General features: G+C 41.1%; 1 protein-coding gene across 2 annotated transcripts in view; it reads right to left on the reverse strand.

Moving 5' to 3' along the window:
• LOC138168073 (RIMS-binding protein 2-like) overlaps positions 1-21,759 on the reverse strand; it is a 490,664-nt gene that overhangs the window by 71,262 nt on the left and 397,643 nt on the right. For both annotated transcript variants that reach the window (XM_069097401.1, XM_069097946.1), the window contains exons 10-12: positions 12,742-12,893; positions 9,498-9,574; positions 5,235-5,344 (exon numbers count right to left, since the gene is read on the reverse strand). In XM_069097401.1, coding sequence (XP_068953502.1) covers positions 5,235-5,344; positions 9,498-9,574; positions 12,742-12,893 — 339 coding nt within the window. The remainder of the gene's footprint in view (positions 1-5,234; positions 5,345-9,497; positions 9,575-12,741; positions 12,894-21,759) is intronic.

Below are 21,759 nucleotides of genomic sequence, written 5' to 3' on the forward strand. Positions count from 1 at the left end.
ATCATCATCATCATCATCATCATCATCATCATCATCATCATCATCATCATTACTGTGAGAACCAAATGAGATAATCAGCAAATGAGATGTAAACCTGAAAGCACTATAGAAACCTAGATATTATTATCCAAACACCTTGAAAAGTAATTCTGCACAGTTTTGCCAAAATGTTTTTGCAAACAGACTCACCAGCAGTAGAGCTTTAAGAAAATTTAGTCCAGTTTAGGACTTGGTCAGTCAACAATCACTTATTAACTACTTAATACGTATGTGGCACTGTGCTAAGATCTGGTGATATAAAGAAAGGCGAAAATATGGTCCCTGGTCTCAAGAACCTCACATTGTAATGGAGGAGACAACATGCAAATGAGTAGGCATACAGAAACAACAAGCTAGTATCTATATAACACTTTAGGATTTGCAAAGCATTTTATATGTTATCACATTGGATCATCACAAAAACCTTATAGATAGGTGCTATTGTTATCCCATTTTACAGATGAGAAAACTGAGGGAGAAAAAGTGACTTTCTCAGAGTTGTAAAGCTAAGTGAGGCAGGATTTTAACTCAAGTCTTCCTGATTCCAGGTCCAGCACTCCATCATCTGTCCCATCAAGCTGCCCAGCTAGACATTGTATATGGAGTAGATAGAAGGTAATTTCAGAGGAGAAAGTAGCAGCAACTGGTGGGACTGGGAAAACACCTTCTGAGGAAGGTGGGATTTGAGATAGTTCTTAAAGATGAGGAAACTAAATCAACTAAAGGGAAATGCCTTGCCCCAAAGTCACAGTGAGAGTGAATGGAAAAGCAACAGGAAGGCACAGCATCCTTCAGGCAACGCCTCAACTCAGACTTGTAAGGTCATAGGTATGGAGGAAGGTGTAATGGGAATGCAAATTTGGAAGATCTTCCCTGCCCCTAGGTTAAAGTGCACCTGAAGCCTGAGGTGGGAGGCTTGTTTTTCAGTAGATACTTTTTGATTGGCCAGTGGGTCAATAAGGTTGTTACATTCTCTGAGCCAGGAGAAGGCTATATAAGCCCTGATGTGAGGCTTTGTTTTGGGGGCTCACTTTGAGAAGTGTTCTGTGATTTGATCTGTATTCTGGGAAGCCGTTGTCCAGGCCCCCCCCTGGCTTTGAAAAATCCAGATGTTGATTTGGTATGGATGTAATGGTTGGACAATTCGGAAAGCTGTCTATTTGATCTGTTTCTGTCTTGATAATTCTGCCTGTATACTTTGAAGTTCGGGGTGCTGACCTTTTTCCCCTGAACAAGGTAAACGATATATGTCTGACTGATTAAAGTAAGCTTGTTAACCCATTTTGAGTTGCTTTCCTTTATCAAAGCAGATCCAAGAACCTGTATGGGCAGCAAACCCTGAGGACGCGCTTGGGGTGTTTGCTGCTACAGAAGGACAGATCCAGACTCTGTCTCTCAATGTCTTCTTCATTGATGCACCAGAGATATAGGCTGGCTAGATATTTGGGAGGCAGGAAACATGGGATATGGTAGGTGACAGACTACCATTTGAGCCAAAGGTAGGTTCCCAGCAGGCTCTAGATGTGATTAAAATATTCCCAACCTACTTATAGTTAGTTCCCTGGGCTTAGGGTTGGGTCATTTCAAAGCCATCCCTGTCCTTGGTCCTGATGGCTTAGAGAAGACCACACAGATATTGCTATCACTTACCATTCTTAACAGTAATGGGGATGCCATTGGGCACCCATGTGTTTAGGCTTCAACAGTGACTAAGGAGGCTTCCCATGCAACCAAAGTGCTGCTCATTGGCAGTTGTCCTTGGGCATGGATCCCATGTTCCTGTGTGAATCAATACCAGAATGGTAATTTATGCCAAGGACTCACTCTTTGCTACCAGCTGCCTTGGAATTATTTTGAAGATCGAAACAGAAACACTGCACTAAAAAGTGAACAGGCTCTCAGGAAGTGAATCAGCAAGCCTTCAGAATTACCATGCACAAGGGCCAACAGAGATGACTTGAGAGTGTACTCAAAACCTTCTAGGGTGTTTCAGCCAAGGCTGCACCAAGGAAGAGTGGTAAGGCTAGAAAAGAGGTGTCTGTTTGTATGGTTCCAAATCAAAGGGACTGTGTGTTGTATCCCAGCATTTCTATTAGCAAAGACGAACTGGAAGAGATAATTGGTTTCTTAGGTTTTAATTGAATAGTTTAGGGAATCAATTAACCAAACTCTCTGACTGCTAATCCATCTAGCTACTGCTACTAAATTTACTTTCTTCTCTCCTATTTCTAGAGCAGAAAATGTGACAAATGCATAAACCATTTCAAAGAACTACAGAATCACATTATGGGTCAAAGTTTACCAGGACTTCATAGTATTTCACATCCAACCCATTCCCTTTTTTGTGTATCTTTTAAAAATATTTTATTTTCCCCCAGTTATATGTAAAATTAATTTTTAAATTCATTTTTTTAACTTTGAAAACTCCAAATTCTTTCTCTCCCTCCTCACTGAAAAGACAAGCAATTTGATACAGTTATACATATGTATTCAAGTAAAACATATTTCCACATTAGTCATAATGTGAAAGAAAACACAACCCCCCCCCAAAAAAAAAGAAAAATAGAGTTGTTGTTTTTTTTAAGCCTTCTTTTTGTGTTTAGATTCCATCAGGTATTTCTCTGGAGGTGGATAGCATTTTTCATCATAAGTCTTTTGGAATTGTCTTGGATCAGTGTGTTACTGAGAATAGCAAAGTCATTCACAGTTGATCATTATACAATATTGCTATTACTATGTACACTCTTTTCCTGGTTCTGTTCACTTCGCTTTGCATCAGTTCATGTAAGTCTTTCTAGGTTTTTCTGAAAGCATCCTATTCACCATTATACAATCATCATACAATAATATTCTAATTCAACCCATTCCTGAGCAAAAATCCTATTTATAAGACTGAAGAAAAGTGGACATCCAAACTTTGCCTGAAAACCTCCAATGAGGGGGGATTCACTACTTTCCAGGGCAACTAAGTTTACTGTTGTTAAATTGTAATTGTTAGGAAGTTTCTCCTCAAATGGATCTAAATTTTACTTCCCTGTAATTTGTACCCATTACTTGTAGTTTTGTCTTCTGGAGTTAAGCAAAGCAAATCTAATCCCTTTATCATATCGTGTCCCCTCAAATCATTTGTTATATCTTTAATGTTCCTTTTTTCCCCTCAATGCTTCTCTTATCCAGTCAAAATATCCTATCACTGAATCCATATGATATGAGCTTGACATTCTAAGTGGTCCTCCTATAGATATTGTCCAACTTATTATTGTCCTTTCTAAAATGCTGTACCCACAATTGAATGTGATGCCCCAAATGAGGCCATCCACTTTTTTTGGTTGGAAAATTCCAACTTTCTTATTCTGCGCACAGATGTGATCAGTATGATGGTGATTGGAAATGGTATAAATAGAAAACATCACCAATTCCTCCTCCCCACCAGACTCTTGGCCCTTTTCATAGTTCTACTGTTTCTATGCAACAACTAAATGACAGACTTAGAAGTATATTCTTCTTTGAATCTGGGACATGTCACACAGATGTATGTTCTGACCTGGCATGGGAGAAAAATCAGCTCTCTGTAGGTAATGAAAGAACTGGCTGAAGAAACCCTGATAGGCTAATTCTGTTGGTCTCAAACCTGTGGTTTCCATACTGTGATTACTGACCCCTAGTGAGTCATGGAGTTATTGCAGGATGGCCAGGTGGTACAGTGGATAGAGCATTGGGCCTGAGTTCAAATCTTGCCTCAGACATTACTATGTGTGACTCTGAACAAGTCACTTAACCACTGTTTGCAGGTATTACCATGTCACCCCATAGGCAACAAACTCTATTGACTCCCTATTACCTCTATGATCAAATATTAAATCTTCTGTTTGGCATTTAAAGTCCTTCATATAACCTGACCCCCTTCTGATCTTTCTGGTCTTCATGTACTGTAATCCTCCCCATATACTCTGTGATACAGTGCCAAAGACACTCCATCTTCTAAGGCACAGAGCCCTTTCACTGGCTGTCCCTGGTGCTGGGAATTCTCTCCTTCCTTGTTGCTGTCTTCAAATCTCAGCTAAAATTCCATTTTCTGTAATAAGCCTTTCTTAGGTCTCCTCAATGTTAGTACTTTCCCCCTGTTGATTATCTCCAATTTATCCTGTATATTTAATTGCATGTAGTTGTTTGTATGTTATTTCCCCTACTAGACTTGTTGAGAGCAGGGACTGTCTTTTGCCTTTCTCTATATCTCCATCACTTAGCACAATGCCTGGTCCATAAAAGGGGCATAATAAATGCTTCTTGACTGACTAAAAGCCTCCTGAACCTTCTCAATCGGCTTTCTTAAAATTTAGGAGTTGTGTGGTGTGGGAATTAAGGGGGAGAAGAAAACGCTTCTTGTAGAAGTAGAGACATTTCAAGGGATCCGAGGAAGACAAGAGGCAGAAATGGGAAGGGAAAGGATTCCAGGCATGGGGGACAGTCAGTCAAAAGACCCAGGGCCAGGAGATGAAGTGTCTTGTGTGGGAAAAAGCAAGGAAGTCACTGTCATTGGATCTCAGAGTACAGGGTAGGGTGAACAAGATATAAAAAGACTGGAATGGTAGGGAGTAGTTCCTGTTGCCCCTGAGAAATTATGTTTGGTTAAATATCTTCATATCAGAGAAACCTATGAAGAACTGATGGAAAGTGAAATGAGCAGAACCAGAACAATTTCTATAATAACAACATTGTAAAACAACTTTGAAAACCTTGACTGATCAATGTGATGACAAAGCACAATTTCAGAGAACTTATAATGAGGCATTCTATCCACTTTCTGAAGGAGAGGAGGTGGTTTTAAGGTGAAGAATGAGACATATATTTTTGAAGAATGCCAACGTAGGGGGTGGCCAGATAGCACAGCAAGTAAGAGCACTGGCCCCAGTGTTGGGATGACCTGGGGATTGAATCTGGGCTCAGATACTTAGCACCACACCCAGAAATTAACTGGCCGTGTAACCTTGAGCAAGTTACTTAACCCCGATTGCTTAAAAAAAAAAAATGCCAACGTAGGACTTCTTGTTATTGTTATTCTTGATTATGCCTATTTGTTAGGAGGTTTTGGTTTTGATTTTTACTCGTGTTTAAAATGGACTCGGGTCGTAGGGAGAGGCAATAACTACTTATTAATTGAAATACAGTAAAATAGGAGTAAAGAATTGAACAACCTTCATAGAATCCATCTTCATCCATGTCACCGTATACATAGAGGTATTTTCCTGCTGTGAGGGGGAGTTCGGCTTCCGGGTTTTCATTTGGTCCATCAAAGGGGTTATAACTAAAATAAAGCAAATTTAGAACAAATCAGCCGGGGAATCGGAATTTGATCCAAATGTCTCCATCTTAGGGTCACTTCTTATTTTCACTCAGATCAATGAATCACGCCCAGATGTCGCTGAATCATGGGATTTTTAAGTGGAAAGGAACCTCATTATGTCCTTCCTAATTTTAGTACCTTCCCTCTAAGCCAGTTTCCAATTTATATACATTTTTTTACATGTTGTTTCTCTGAAGTAAACCGAGTTCTTCAAGGGAAGGGACCGTCTCTTGCCTCTTTGTATCGCCAGGCATTATGTACCTGGCACATAGAAGATACTTAATAAATATTTTTTAATTGAATGATCATTTGATCTCAAGGCAGCCCTTTTTCCTTTTAGATAGCTCTAATTGTTAGTAAATCTCTCTTCATATCAAGTCAAAATTTGTCACCTTATGAAAAACTTCCACCTACTGATCTTAACCTCATGGGACCAAGTAGGATAAGCTCTTTAATCTTTCTTCAATATAGTGTCCCATCAGATATTTGAATACAATTCTTAGGTCCTGCATAACACTCCTCTTCTTTAGGATTAACTCTCTCAATTCTTTCCTCATATGGTATAACTTAAAGTGTCCTCAGAATCTTGACTGCCTTCCTCTTCTTCCTTCGGTTTATCAATGTTCATCCAAATATGAGTACAATGCTCAACATGTGCTTGGGCTGGGGCAGAAAAAAGAGGGAACCATCATCTCCTAATTCTTGGACATTCTTCTGCTCCTAATACAACCTAAGATCACATTATCTTTAGTTTTCCACATCTCACTTTTGACTCACATTGAAACTGCCATCCCCTAAAATCCTTAGATCTTTTTCAGATAAAATTCCGTCTAATCCCATGTGCCCCCCCCCCACCATATTAACCTGGGAAGTTGATTTTTTGAACCCAAGACTTTATATTTATTCCTATTGCATTTCATCTTACTGAACTTCATCCAATGCTTTTGCCTGTCAAGGGCTTTTTCATTCCCGGCTGTGTGGCCAAGTATGTTAGCTAGCTTCCCTGACTCTGTGCTCTCTGAAAAACCAGTTCTTTTAATTGAGTCTTGAACCCTTTGTATCTGATAATGGATGTATAATATTGAAATCCCCTGGCCTGTTTGTGCCAGTTCACTTTTCTGTGCCTTCATACAGGCTTTCTTGCATTCCTGCAATCTTTCAAGCCTTAGTTCGGGTACCAGCTCCTCTGTGAGTCCTTCCCTGATTCCCCTTGAATTGTTAACATTCAGACCTGCTTCAAATCATAATGTATTTTTGTATTTGTGTTCATGTTGTATCTTTTAGGACTAGAACACAATCTCCTCGAGGGTATGGATTTGAGATGCTCAGATTTAGAGACATCTCCCTCCCAAATGGTTATATGGACTATTTGTGCCCAACCTGTGGTAGACCCTTCTGAGCTTGTATTGATATGATAAGCCATGGGTGGACACAGTATACACTGACCTCAATATTGTGATGTCATTTGGGTCTTCTTCAAGCATTAAGGACAAACAACAACTTGTTCGCAACTCAACACAGTGTTTTGCATATAAAAGGTGCTTAATAAATGCTTCTATGGCTGGTTCCATTCCCCATCTCTCTGACTTTCAAAAAAAAAATACTCTTCCCTGGCCACCATCACTCCCTTAAATCTTTTGATTCCCCTTATTAGATTGTAAGCTTCTTGAGATCAACAACTATCTTGCTTTTGGGTTTGTACACTTATAATTCAGCACAAGGGCTGCACTTGAGGACCTAGAGGGCCACATGTGGCCTTGAGACCACAGGTTCCCCACCCCCTGTTCTAGAGTCAGCAGTTGAAACCTGTGTTCTCCTCAAGGTTAAATACAGAAATCAGTCATATGGGGTGGGGGGAGAGTGGGAGTACTGTTGCCAGAGAAGAAGCCTGATAGACATAGGGCATGGAAGAAGCAGTCTCTAAGTCCTATGGGGCTATGCACATACCAGATCCCACCAATGAAACGTGACCACCCTCTGGAAAGAGAGTCAGAAAAGGGGAAAGAAATCTGAGCTGGACCAAAACTTCCATTCCCAGCAGCTGATTTGGAAACAAGGGTCAGCTCATAGAACCACAGACCTAGAACCAGAAGGGACCTTTGAAGTCAACTATACTAATTCCATCACCTTCTACAGAAGGCCTTCCTTGATTCCTCCCAGGTTCTAGGGATTTCCTCTCTATGTACAGCCAGGTCCTGATTAGTGCAAAAACTGTATTCCATGCAATGGTTGCATGTATTCAAATCCATACTATTTGAAGTTATAATTATGGTAAATATGGTCACTGGCCCCAGACCAAAGGAAAACCTCTAATGGGGGTTTGAACAATGTGCCCACCTCAGAAGATTCCTTATTTGATTCTTTGGGCATCCAGATATAGCTTGTATTTATATATTGGTTTCATATAGACATATTGTCAACACAGACATGTCTATCCCAAAAGAATATAAGCTACTTGTGGGCAGAGACTATTTCTTTTTTGTCTTTTTGTCTGAATCAAATGAGATAATATTTGTAAAGCACTTTAGCACCTGGTGTCTAGTAGGTGATATATGTGTGTATGTAGATATGTGTGTGTATATTTATATATATGCATATATATACATTATACACATGTGTATATGCTCATATGTACATACACACATATATTTTCCCTCCCCCACGCCTTCATCCTTATCTTTCTAGAACCTAACCTGGCACAAAGTAGGCACTTAAATACTTGCTGATTGATTTTACAGATAAGGAAACTGAGGCCCAGCAAGATTGAACGGTTTGCCCAAGGTCATGAGGGTTGCATACAAGGTGGGATTCAAACCCAAGTTCTGTGACTTGAGTCAGTGTCTTTTCACAGTATCATGCTCTTTCCCATCAGACTTTTCAAAAATCTCCTGCTTAATTGTTGGTGTTCCCTTTCTAAGTTAAACCATTTTTCCAGGTAGCACCTTGCTGAGCTTTTTGAGTTTAAGCAGATGTGCACAATCTCTTCCCCAGTCCAACCCTGTGGGGTGCATTTCCTGTGCCATCCACATTTGTTTTTCTACATGTGTTTGGGGTGAGGAGGCGAGGAAACAATCATAAAAACCTTACTGATGAAATATTGACAACAGTGAAGCAACCTTAAATGGGAGACAACTCCTGAGAATTGTGTTTGGTTATCCACAGTGACTTAGTAATTAAAGTTTAATAAAAAAATTAATGGGGTAATTGTATTTTATTTTTGCTTGGTTTCCTGCTGGCCGGGGAAGCGACTGGCAAGCTGTAGAAGGCTTTAGCACCTGCTCCTAAAATGGTATCTTCTTTCTCTGGGGGAAGTGAAGTTAATTCAAGCCTGGCAGGGGGTTATGTGTTTCCCTGAGTTTCCATGTTTTGTGTTCCTGCTCTGCTGTGTCAGGCCCATTAGTGGGAAATGGGACAGGTTTAGCTGGCCCAGTATGTGCTGGAGGAAACAAAGCTTTGTAATGACGTTCTCTCCATGTATCAACTCAGCACCTGCCTATAACCCTTGAAATATCCAGAGCATCACCCCACAGTTGGGCTGCAGAAATGTGTGAGTTATTGGTACCCTTCTGGAAGGCTATGGTAGGGTCAGGTCCCATCTCCTCTCGAAAAGGAGGCAAGAAGTCTCCCTGAGCTTTTTGTTGGTCCCTCCCCTGCTGTTCAAGCTCCAAATAATGAAGACTTGGCAAGTAGGTCACATAACCCAGCCACACAGTCTTTGTGGAATCATGGAATGTCGTTTTGGAAGGAAGCTTTAGAAATCACCTAATCGACCCCCCTTAATTTACTCATCAGTCAACAAGCATTTATTAAGCATTTACTATATGCCAGACTTCCCATGGATAACTTGAGTTAGGGTAGGTAATGTTTCAGAAAAATTGGAGAGGTCAGGATCTGGGATGTGAGGATCTGTGTTTGCACTCTAATTGTGTGATGGTGGATAAATACTGCTTAACTTTCCTAGACTTTATCAATTATCCCAAGTATAAAATGAGAATGGTGGGCTAGATGACTAAGTCCCCTTTCAGTTCTAAGTCTACTCTGTTCTTTTTATCAGACTGAAGAAACAAGGATGATGGGGAAGGGAAGGGTGAGGAGAAAAGTTGCTGGTTTTTACCTGTAGCGGGCAACACACAGATGAACCTTCCCCGAATATTTCTGCTTTGAGGTATTGGAATTCCGTTCATTATCCATCTATTAAAAACACAATGAATTCTTTGGTTGTTATGTTGAAAGCTCAGTGTTACAAACCCATGAAAGTTCCCAGACCTGACTCCACATTTTCTCCACTTATACCAGAAAAATGACTTAAAAATTGTGGCATTTCCCATATTCTTTTGATATTCTCATAATCCTTAAATTTGTTTGTTTAGGGGTCCAAAAGATGCTTTCTATATCTAAAGGCTAGATTTTTATAACATAGCTGAAAATCTATATCTAAAGCCTAGACTTTTATACCATAGCTGAAAATCATGAACATTTAAGCATAGCAAAAGCCTTCAGTATTCTCAAGTTAAGAACTGACTCAAGACTGGGGACTTCCCACAGGACAATGGGACATTTGCCAGGTCCTTTGAAAGGCACTACTATATTTTGAGACATTTTTCTTTTATGGATTTTTTATTGATGTTTTATGTTTCTTATATCACCATAGTATCTCATGTATCCTTCCCCCTCCCCGTCCCTGAGAGTCATCCCATATGAAATATGCAGTTTATTTGTTTGTCTAAGAAAGGGGGGAAATAAATTGGTCAATACATTGTAGAAGTTCAAAAATATGTGCAATATATAATACCTGTATACTTCCCACTTCCACCAAGGAGTAGGTTGGAGGTATCTTCTCATATCTCTTCATTCAAGTCCTGCTAGATCTTTATAATTTCATTACATTTATTTTTCATTTTTTTGGTGTGTCATTGTTCTTTCCATTTACATTGTAGTTACTGACTTTAGGGTTTTGGAGGGGTTGGGAGAAAGTGGTCATAGTTGGATCATTAAACTTTGCAAGATTTCTCTGGGATTTGTGTATTTACTTGGTGTTACTTGGTGGATGCCCCTCATCACAACTAACACCAACATAACAATCTCTTCTTCTTTCTTCCTCCACCAAGATTCCCAAAGTTTTCAAATGAACCACTAACTGGTTCCTAATTCAGCACGAAGACATTATCCCAGCAGTCCAGAAACTATGTAATATGTAATTTTATATATTTTAATAACAATACCAGTAATGTTACAGCCATCATGGTAAAAGTCTGAGAGTCTAGTTAAATGTTTAAAATACATAAGCAGAAAAAACCTCTGTAGTCCTGATTTTATGGGGGGGGGGGAGACTGTAAATTAGCAAACTTTATAATTAAAGAGTAACCTAAAGGCACTGGGAATGTCCCAGAATAAATGTGCCAGAGGCAGTGTTTAAATTCATTCTTCCTGACTGCAAGGCCAGCCCTCTATCTACTACCAAAATCCATACTTACTTCCATAGTTCTTCCTAGGTCTACATAGTATTTTTACAAAATGGGTAGTGGGAAAGGTTTGGGATGAGCACAACAGAGTAATTAATTGTAAATTGAGTGCTTTGGGTAATTATTAGAAGGAATATGATAAATACAAAATTCTCCAAGTGAATTATAGTATACTGAGACTACAATCTGAAGTCCCTATGCTTCAACCTGGAAAAAATCAAAATCTGTGGGCCATAAAAGGACCAAGGGATGTATACTCATTCATTTAACTTTGAGACCAGCCATTTTACCCTGCTTGGAAGTCTGGGAAGACTTATTTGACTACCAGGGTTGAAGTCTCTTGGTTAGGAAGTCCTTTGGGGAAAGGGGTATTTCTGCTATTCTCTGTGCAAGAAGTCAGCTGACGGACTTCATAAGTTCCTTATTGTTGTTATTTGTCCTTCATTCTCAAAGACCAAGATATCAGGGAGGTGATGCAATACCATGAGAGTGAATTGAATTTAAGTGAGAGAGGGCTGTGCAGTCACTAGTCTCACTTTCTCCTCCAGAGCCATCTGAGTCTAGCAGTGAGATGTAGATCAGGACAACTGGAGATGGCCTCAGATGCAGTGGAAGACCTTGGTCCTTTTAAGCTAAGGTCTTTAACAGGTTTCAGTTTGACTGAGGCAGCCTACATTTACCCATTCAGTGATTAAGGCTAGATAAGAAATGAGGCAGAGCCTCTTTACCTAGTCCAAAAAAATAAATCCATCTAGGAGGGGAAGACCCTCAGGGTTTCTTAATGCGCATGACAGGACAAAGGAGCCATTGGACTATAGGGATGGGCCAAGCCTAGGGGTAGAGTGTTCATCTCTTGCATGTGCATCAACAACTTTTAAGCACTCAGTCTGGGGTCATTTATATTACCACCCATAGGGCCACTGACCAAGAACCTACCTTATCAAGGTTTTTGTAAGGTACTTCTGGTTAAGTAGTGGTCTTCCCAGAGAAAGTCCTCAAATCCTCTTGAAGAACTTATACCCATGACATATCTCAAACCCTCCCAACCAGCCTCCTTGTCATTTTCCAATGACCTTAATGCCCTGAGGCTTCAAGGATGCTTACTTTCCAAACATGAACCCTAGACTTTCCAAAGTGTCTTCATAGATAAAAGTTAGCCTGCCACTTCCACTAACATTTAACAGGCAAACAAAACAAACATGGGACATCAAGAGGGTAGAAGGAAAGGCTGAAAGACAAAACTGTTCTTTTGCATACCCATTCCTACTTGGAAGGGGCTCTTCTGACGAAGACATAGGTGTTGGGAAACAACTATATGTAGAGTAGTGTGAAAGGCAGCCTACGTCAGGAAGGGATCATTTAAAGGAAGGGAAGAGGGAAAGGAAAGAGAGAGGAAGGAGGGGAGAGAAGGAAAAGAAAGGGAAGGGGAAGGGAAGAAGGAAAAGAAAGGAAAGGAGAAGAGGAAAGAAGGAAAGGAAGAAGGAGTAAGAGAAATGAAAAAGGTGATAAGGGATGTTCAGGGGAAGAGTGAAGAAAAGGGAGAAAAGGAAGGATGGAGAGAAGGAAATAGGGTGAAAGAGAGAGAAAGAACAGGGAGAAAGTAAAGAAAAAAGGGGGAAATAAGGTAATGGAAGAATGAAGAAATACTGAGGGAGAAAAGGAAAAAAGGAGGGAGAAGAAGGAAGAGGAAAGAAAGGAGGAAAGGAAAAAGGAAGTGGAAAGGAAAAAACTAGGGAAGGAAAGAAAAAAGAAGTAAGGGAAGAGAAGGCAATGGAAAGGAAGGAAAAGGAAGGCAAGGAGAAGGAAGGAAGATGCCTCCTTCTTGAATGTAGTAGTATAATAACATCGAAACTGGCAAATCCAGCAATCCCTTGGCACAGTGATAACAGGACTCACGTCTGATTCAAATCTGCATCCTGGGCTGCCAGATCTTGACCTGGATAGAAAAGTAGGTTTGACAGACAGTGGTTCAGGTTTGTCACTGGAGAGTGGTCGGGATCGAATAAATTCAGCAATCACAGAATGACTTCCAGAAGAACTGTCCTGACCTGGCCATGAAAATAAAATAAAAAAATAGAGAGAAATAAAATAAAATCTGAAACACACATGTATATACACACACATACACAGAAGTCAGAGAGACAAGCATATGAACATGGACATTAATGACAACAGACCAGTTCTGTTGGGTTGAATGAGGAGTGGGGAGGCTGCATCCTTAGTGACTGCCATAACTTCTTTACCTCAGAAATTAATTTTAATTCAATGAGCAACTATCAAGTGCTTTCTATGGGACAAATGCTGTATTTGTGAGGGAGGAAGAGTGAGGAGAACCTTGAGGAAGCCCAAGGTGAGTTGGGGAAAGAGGATCTTCTTGAGCAGAGGTGATCCACCATGATGTTCAGATCCAATGTCACCAACTCCCCTAGCTGCATTTTGTCCACCTGTAAAATGAGGGTAATAGTCCTACCTACCCCTCAGGGTTGATGTGAAGATCAAATGAGATAATGCATTTCAATCACTTTACAATATTGGCTATTGATCACAATAAAAAAGTAGGCTTGTCCCCACTAGAGTCTCCCAGGAATCCTCCTCATGAAGGCAGCACAGTATAGGATAAACAGGACTTAACTGGTTCTTGAGACAGAGGGCTTAGATTAGAATCCGTCAGGTGTTTGCTACCCCTGTGATCTTGGGTAAATTATTTCATTCCCTCACTTAATTTTCCTCATCCCCAAATGAAGAGATAGGTATCAGTGAGTTTGAGGTCCCTTTCAGCTCTAAGTCTTGAAGCTATGATAAGGGTTATTATTCCCCTGGGTGAGAGACTTCCCTTGAGGGGACCTGAGGGACCAAGTGACTTTCTGGGTCCTAGGTAAAAGGCAGTTGAGATGTGATTCTATTGTATGAGGGAGTTAGAATGGGGTGGAAAAAATCTGGGGATTGCTTTAATTCATTTCCCTCATATGTACATGGCTTCTAAAGAATTCCCATGGATGTAGACAACTTGTATTCTTTCTCCCACTCATATAAGGGTCAGCTCAAGTACTGTCTAATCCATGAGGCCTTTCTTGGTAACTCGAAGTCTCTGTCATCCTTCCTTCTTCTGACTTCATACTGTCTGTGCCACTCTTCTGGAACTTACCATATAGTGTCTCTCATTTTTATCTATTTCTATATTGTCATATCCTCCCCTTACAATCTCAGGGAAATGATAAACTCCCTGAGGGAAGGAAGTGTCATCTAAAGTGTCTAACATGGAGTTTCCCATTTATCTGAAACTTATCATGGAGTGTCTCTTATTTGATCGATCTGTCTATCTGTCTGTCTGTCTATCTATCTATCATCTTCCTATCACTATTGTCTGTCTGTCTATCATCTATCTATCTGTCTGTGTATCTATATCTATCTATCAATCTATCTATGCATCTTTCTTTCTGTCTGTCTGTCTGTCTGTCTTCTGTCCATCTATCTCTCTATCTACTCTTCTCAATGAGATTGTAAGCTCCCTAAAGGAAGGGAGTATGTCCTCCACAGTGTCTAGAATAGTGCTGTGTAGGAATCGTAAACTTACCATGGACTGTCTCTTATTTTTGCTTATTTATATATTGAAATATCATCTCGCCATTGAGAATGTAAACTCTCTGAGGTAAGGGAATGTGCCTTCTCCATAGTGTCTAGTATGGTGACAAATGCAGAGAAGACATACAACAGGGTCAAGAAGGAGCTCACAAGACAGCTTGTCCCACCCTCACTTTTTACAGATATGTAAACTGAGGCTTGAGAGTTTTCATGACTTTTCCAAGGACTTGTTTCCTTTGTAATGAAAAAGCCTGTGTCTGAATTTTTGCACTGATTTTGATCTAGCTCACGTTCTCCATTCAGATAAGGCAGCACAGTGGGATGGAAAGAGCTTCAGGTTTGTGGCATGGCAGCTAGAGGCCTGGATTTGGAATTAGGAAGACCTGGTTTTAAATGGCTGTGTGACCTTGAGCAAGTTGCTTAAACTCTCTGGGCCCCTTTGTACACTCTATAGCAAGGGTGGGGAACCTGTGGCAGGGAGGCTACATGCGGCCTTCTAGGTCCTCAAGTGTGGCCCTTTGGGTTGTATTCAATCAAAGGGCTGCACTCAGGGACCTTTGATTGAATCCAAACTTTACATAACAAATCCCCTTAATAAAAGGGGTCCAAGTCTAGCGAAAACCCAGTCTTCTAAGGGAAGCCTTTCCTGATCCCCCCCTTAACCTAGTCTAGGGATTATCTCCAATTTAAACTGTCTGTATCTTGTGTGAACATGGCTGTTTGCATGTTATCTCCCTGTTAGACTGTGAACTCCTTGAGAGCAGAGACTATTTTTTTTTTGCCTTTCTTTGTTTTCTTACCTGTTAGCACAGCACCTGGCATATAGTGAGTACTTAATAAATGTTTATGGACTGACAGACTTGGCCTCAGTTTCCTCATTCTTAAAATGAGGACTAACTTTTTAGATAGAGCAGGTGTTCTATCCAATGGGCCACCTAGTTGCCCCGAGAGGGAGTTTTCGCACTGGAAGTTCCCTATACTGATGAAATCCAGATTTAAGAAAATGTTTAAGGCACTATGCTTGGCACTAGAGGATATGAAGGTAATTATACTCAACTGGGAAAATACAACAGATCACCAGGTAAGTGCATATAAGAAAATTTGAAGAAGGTGATTGTATTAAGAAGTAGGGGGATCAAGAAATGCTGTGGGGAGGGGGTGGCACCTATGGTGAACCTTGGAGGATGCTAAGAATTATAAGAGTCAAAGGAAAGGAGGGAGAGCACTCCAGGAATGGCTGTTGTGGGGTGCGGCGGGGGGTGCACAGCTGGTACAGAGTCCCTGTGGCTGGAGATGGGAGGTCGAATTCCAGGAACGTCAAGCCCACTAATTTGACTGGAACCTAAGAGTTCTGGAAGGGTAATTATCATACAATAATGCTCAAAAGGTAGGCTAGAATCAGACAAGGAAAGACTAAATACCAAAGCAAGTTCTATTCTAGGGTCCTCCCAATTGCCCTGCTTGGCATTGCTATTGATTACTATTCATTTCATGCAACTTCTCCAAGGCTGTGCCCCATGGCATCCATTCCACCTTCTGCCCTCTGCCTGCCTGCTGGGGGACTAGCCCTGATTCAACTTGGGCTGCTATTGAGGTCGTTTCTTCCTCATCTGGGGATATCTCAGCCTGTGTCCTGTTACCCCGAATGTCAATAAAAGAGATGTTAAATCATCACTTTTTCTTATTCGGGACCATAGATTTGAACCTTGGAGATCATTCAGCCTGAATGACTTTTTCTTTTTTCGAAGAGGCAAATGTAGATGCAGAAACTAGAGTGTTAGCTTCTGACTCAATAGTGGAAGGAAGGTAGAAGGGAGAGAAAGGGAGGGAAGGAAGAATGGAGGAAGGAAGGAAAGAGGGAGGGAGGAAAAAAGGAAAAATGGAAGAGGAAGGAAAGGAGGGAGGAAGGAAGCTGGAGGGAGGGGTAGGGAAAAAGGAAGAAGGGAAGGAGGGATAGAAGTAAGAAAGAATGGAGGAAGGGAAGGAGAGAGGAAGGAAGGAAAGAGGGAGGGAGGGAAGAAGGAAAAATGGAAAAGGAAGGAAAAGAAGGAAGAAAGGAAAGGGGAGGAATGAAGGAGGAAGGAAGCTGGAGAGAGGCGGAGAGAAGAATGAAGAAGGGAGGGAGAGAAGAAAGAATGGAGGAAGGGAAAGAGAGAGGAAGAAATACAGGAAGGAGGGAGGGAAAGAAGAAAGAATGGAAGAAGTCAGGGAGAGAAGGGAGGAAGGAGGAAGGAAGATTTATTTAGCTAAGTGCTTTACAAATATCTGCACTTAATCCTCAACAACATTGGGAAGGAAGTACTTAAAGACTCTGAACTAGAAGGAAATGTTTGAGGCTATCAAGTCCAATTTCCTCAGTTTTACAGATGTGGAAACTGAGGCTCAGAGAGTGACTTAACTGAGGTCACACAGCTACTAAGTGTTTCAGCTTTGAAAGTACTAGAGTATAGCCTGGGATAAGTTAAATGACTTGCCTGAGGTGTAACAGCCAGGAGGTATCAGAGGCAGAACCTGAACCTAGGTCTTCTACCCTCTGAGTTCAGTTCTCTACTGTGTCCTCATGCTTCTTACAGGGCACTTACAAGAATAAAATGAGATAAAGTATACAATATCCTTTGCAAACCTTAAAATACTATGTAATTGTCAGATTATTGGTTGTTTGTTTTTTTTAACAGATGAGGAAACTGAGGTTCATAGAGTTTAAGTGATTGGTGCAGGCTCATACAGAGTCTAGATTTGAACTTAGGTCCTTGATTCCACATCCAATGGTTCCTCCCCCTTGCTCCCCCCCACCCCACTGGGCTGTATGAAATTCTGTCCTTTGTTTAAACAGGTTAAACCATTTTACAAGGCAGAAAAGTGACGAGTCTGCACAGGAACTGTTTGTTGTGAATGGCTATGTGGCCAGAGCTCAGATCCTGCTGGGTCTCCCAACAGGGAGCCTTGTACAGTCATAAGATCTTGAAAACTGGCCTTTCTCACAGAGAGGATATTTTAAGAGATCTGCTTTGAGACATGGTTATTAAAAATGTATGTATTTCAATATTGCTTTGACCACCCAGAAGGATGGTGCTTCTGAACTCTGCTAAACATCTTTTAACTTTTTCAAGGGGCTCCCAAGCAGCTGTTGCGAAGGCCTTGCTGATTTGTCCCTGCTGCAAGGTTGATGAATCAGAAGCATCCCGGCATATGGAGTATTTCCAGGAAGTCCAGTGGCCTGACACAAATCACCATCAGGTCCTCCTCTCACAAGAAGAAATAACAGAAGAATTCATTGGTCTATAAATATTAACTACTTCATCTTTAGATACTTGGTCTTCCAAGTATGTAAATGGAGCCTGGCTGAAGGATCGTAAAGGAGGCAGCTTGGGATTGGAAGCTTTCTAGTCGGAGGACCTGGATTCAAATCCTGCTAGTACCTGTGTAAACTTAGGAAAGCCATTTAGCTTTCTGGGTCTCATTTTTTTCCATCCATCAGACTGTAAGCTCCTTGGGAGCAGGATTTATCTTTTGCTTCTTTTTGTATCTCTAGTACTTAGCACAGTGCCTGGCACTTAGTAGGCATTTAAGAAATGTTTATTGATTGATCTGTAAAATGAGGTTGAGCTAGATGGTATCTGAGGTCCCTTCTGACTCTGGATCTATGAATCAGTTACCCTGGGCCCTACTGTGACCTCTGACCTCCACCACAACTGGGATGCCAGTGAAGCTTTTTGTACACCTCCCACCCCTTCCTTTCCCACAGGCTCTACAACTGAATCCAAGTCCCTCCTATTACAGAGGAAAACAAAGCTCATTCACACTGAATATAGTGCCCCACCTCTCTGAGGGAAGGGGGGGTTGCATTTTAAAAGTGGAGTCGAGTCTTAAAGAAAGCAATGTTGAATCCAAGGGAATTTGAAACTAATAGGGACACCTTGGACAGCAGTGGGAAATAATATATTTTACTTAGAGAACTTACTGATGCTTCTCCAGTCAATCAATCAATTGATCAACAGGCATAAAGGCAATGGAAAGAACACTGTTTCTGGAGTCAGAGAAGCTGGGTTCATGAGTTGTTCCTGATACTTGCTAGTTCTGTGACCTCAGGCAGGTTACTTAACCACCCTTGGTCTCAATTTTTGCATCTATAAAATGACTGGGTTTGGGGTAGCTAGGTGGCACAGTGAATAGAGCACTGGTCCTGGAGTCAAGAGGACCAGGGTTCAAATCTGGTCTCAGACACTTAACACTTACTAGCCGTGTGACCTTGGGCAAGTCACTTAACCCCAAATTGCCCTGCCTTCTCCCCTCCAAAAAGCAAAAAATAAATAAATTTTTAAAATGAGTGGGTTGGACCAGATGGGCTCTGAGGTCTGGCTCATGGGGCAATTAGAAGCTTTGCTGGCCTCTGGTGGCCTCTGATGAAAGTCACACCCAATCTACCTCCAGGTAAATACTTCTCTGAGTCACTGAATCTCAGAGTCTGAGAGGATCTCATAGGCCATCTATTCCAAGTGGTCATGCAATCTCTTCTCAAAGATGTCAGATGATGGAGATTCCTTCCCCCTTCCCCCATGGTTTCTGTTTTTCTCTGTGTCCCTCTGTCACTCTCTATCCCTCCTTTCACAGATGTAGACTTGGAGCTAGAAGGGGCCAGAGGTCATCTACTCCACTTTCTTTTTTTAACTCATGTAAGTTAACATGTGTAAAATGCTTGCAAACATTAAAGTACTATGTGAATGGTGTTATTATTTTTAGTTCACAAATAGGTAAACAAGTCCATAGGGATGAAGTGACTTATCCAACAAATTCCAGTAAATGGTAGATTCAGAATTTGAAACCTAACCCTTTGTTTCTATATCTAGTACCTTTCTTCTATGTATATACCACCCTGTTCCTAGCCATGGCCATCATCTCTTAAGTGTCATCTAGCTTATATCGATAATTTTCCCAGCAAAATATCATGCCCAAAACTGTGCAATAGCCCAGATGGGGTCTGACCAAGGAAGGGTGCAATGCAGACTATTGCCTCTTTGCTTCCAAAAACTATACCTTCTGAATGATGACTATGATCTCATTAGTGTTTTTTTCTACTATTTCACACTGTTGACTAATACTGAGCTTGCAGTCCAACCCAGATCTTTTTCAAATGAACTGTTATCTAATTATACATCCTCTATCTGATGTTTAGGAAATTGTATTTTTGAACCCAAGCATAAGACTTTACATTTTAACTCAATTAAATTTAATCTTGACTTGATTCAGCCCAGTGTTCCAGTTAAATAGGAGCCCCATAGAGCCCACAGATGAGACTGTAATATGGCCAGGAGTTATGTGAGAGTGTCTTGGAAAGACAGAACTCATAAACACATACAACAGCTGCCGCAACCACAGCTGCTGCTGCCGCTTAAGAGCAAGTTGTCTGTGGATGAAAAGTTGGTCTCGTAATCTGGAGGACCTGGGAGATAAAGTTCCACCTCCAACACATACTGTCTCTGTGATTGTGGGTAAGTCATTTAACTTCTCAATGAACCAGGCAATTTTCTAAGTTCATAACATCCAGAAGAGCTGCTGATCTGAACTGGACAATTGCTTTGGCTTCCTTACTGCAAGTCTCTCCTCTCGTAGGTCCATCTTCCACACATTAATTTTACCAAATTAATATTCCTAAGTCACAGGTCTGACCATCTTACTCTCTTGCTCAAAAGGGTCACGTAGACGGCTCCATACTGTCCTTTGGATAACGTATGAACTTATTTGGCATTTAAAGCCCTTCCCAATCTGGCTCTCTTCTGCCTTGGCAAGCTTATTATATATTACTAGATATCTACATTTCAGCCAGACTGGATTGCTTGCTACTCCTAGGTAGGGTCTCTTTCTCTGAACTCTGTGGCTTTGTACAATCTTTCTCCCATGCCTAGAATGCACTCCCTGCTCCCCTGTCTTTAATAATCCCTGCTTCCTTCAATGCACAGTTTACGTACCACCTCCTACTCAAAGCCTTTTCTGTTTCCCTCAGCAACTAGTCCCCCACTTATAATCACTTTGCTATTTGTTTGGCACACATCTTAGATTTTTCAACTATGTTCACACTGTTTTCCCTAAAAGAATGTAGGTTCCATTTTGTTTTCTCTGCATCCTCAGAACCCTAGGACCTTGCTCCTTTTGAGTCATTTTTTTTCCTGTCACATCTGACTCTGTGATCCCATTTGGGGTTTTCTTAGCAAAGGTGGTTTGCCATTTCCTTCTCCAGCTCATTTGACAGATAAGGAAACTGAGGCAAGTTAAATGACTTGCCCAGGGTCACCCAACTAGTAGATGTCTGAGGCTGTATTTGAACTCAGGAAGATGTCTTCCTGACTCTAGGCCCAGGGCTCTGTGCACTATGGAGCTACCTAGTGCCCCCATTTAAGTCCTTAGAGATCATCAGATTAGAGCCAGATTAAAATTTAATTGGAAACATTTAACAAAATAAATAAAAAACACAACAAAGCATAAGTCATGTTAATATGTACTTTTCTAAGTCAACACACACCCTCTGGGATTCTTGTGGATGGTTTAGTGTTCTCCATTTTCATTTGAGCTTGACCCCAACCATCTGGGCCAATCCTCTCATTTTTAAGACCAAGAAACTGAGCCCCAGGGAGGTAAAGCAATTTGCCTGAGCTCATCCAGGTAGAAAAGAAGAAGAGACTGGATTCGAACTCTGTTCCCCTGATGCCAAACCCAGACTTCTCCCCATTGCTCCAGAAATTTAACCCATGTATTCAAAGAAGGCAATGTAGTGACATTCTCCTGCCTAACTGAATTTATTCTAATTACTTCTTTTCTTTCCTTTCTTTTTTTAATATCACAAGCTATCCAGTTGATTCTATGGCATGTTTCCTGTTGCTTGCCCCTAGCACCAATACTGTTTGTTATATCTATGCTTCCTAGGACATCACAGTATCTAGACTATGAACTAATAGGGGGTACTGATCCCCCCCCCACACACACACACATACACACACACAAGGAACCAGGAAAGATCTGAGCCTAGATCTATACCATTTTTTCTACCTGGACCAGGAATAAGTTAAAGACTGTATTTAATTTATCATAGAATTACAGATTTAGAACTAGAAGGAACCCAAGGTGACACTGAGTCCAATCCCGTCACTCCCATTTTACAGATGAGAAAAGTGTGCACAGAGAAGGTAGGTGAATTATTCAAGACCTCACAGCTAGACAATATTCAAGGCAGGACTTGAAACCAGATCTTCCTGGCTAAAAGTTTATTCCATCAGACGCTATAGCATGCTGCCTCTCTCTGTCTCTGTCTCTGTCTCTGTCTCTGTCTCCTCTCTCTCT

The sequence above is a fragment of the Petaurus breviceps genome, unplaced genomic scaffold (genome assembly GCF_028583685.1).
Source record: "Petaurus breviceps papuanus isolate PSGF00001 unplaced genomic scaffold, PetGlider_PUasm1.0 100, whole genome shotgun sequence".
Lineage (NCBI taxonomy): Eukaryota > Metazoa > Chordata > Mammalia > Diprotodontia > Petauridae > Petaurus > Petaurus breviceps.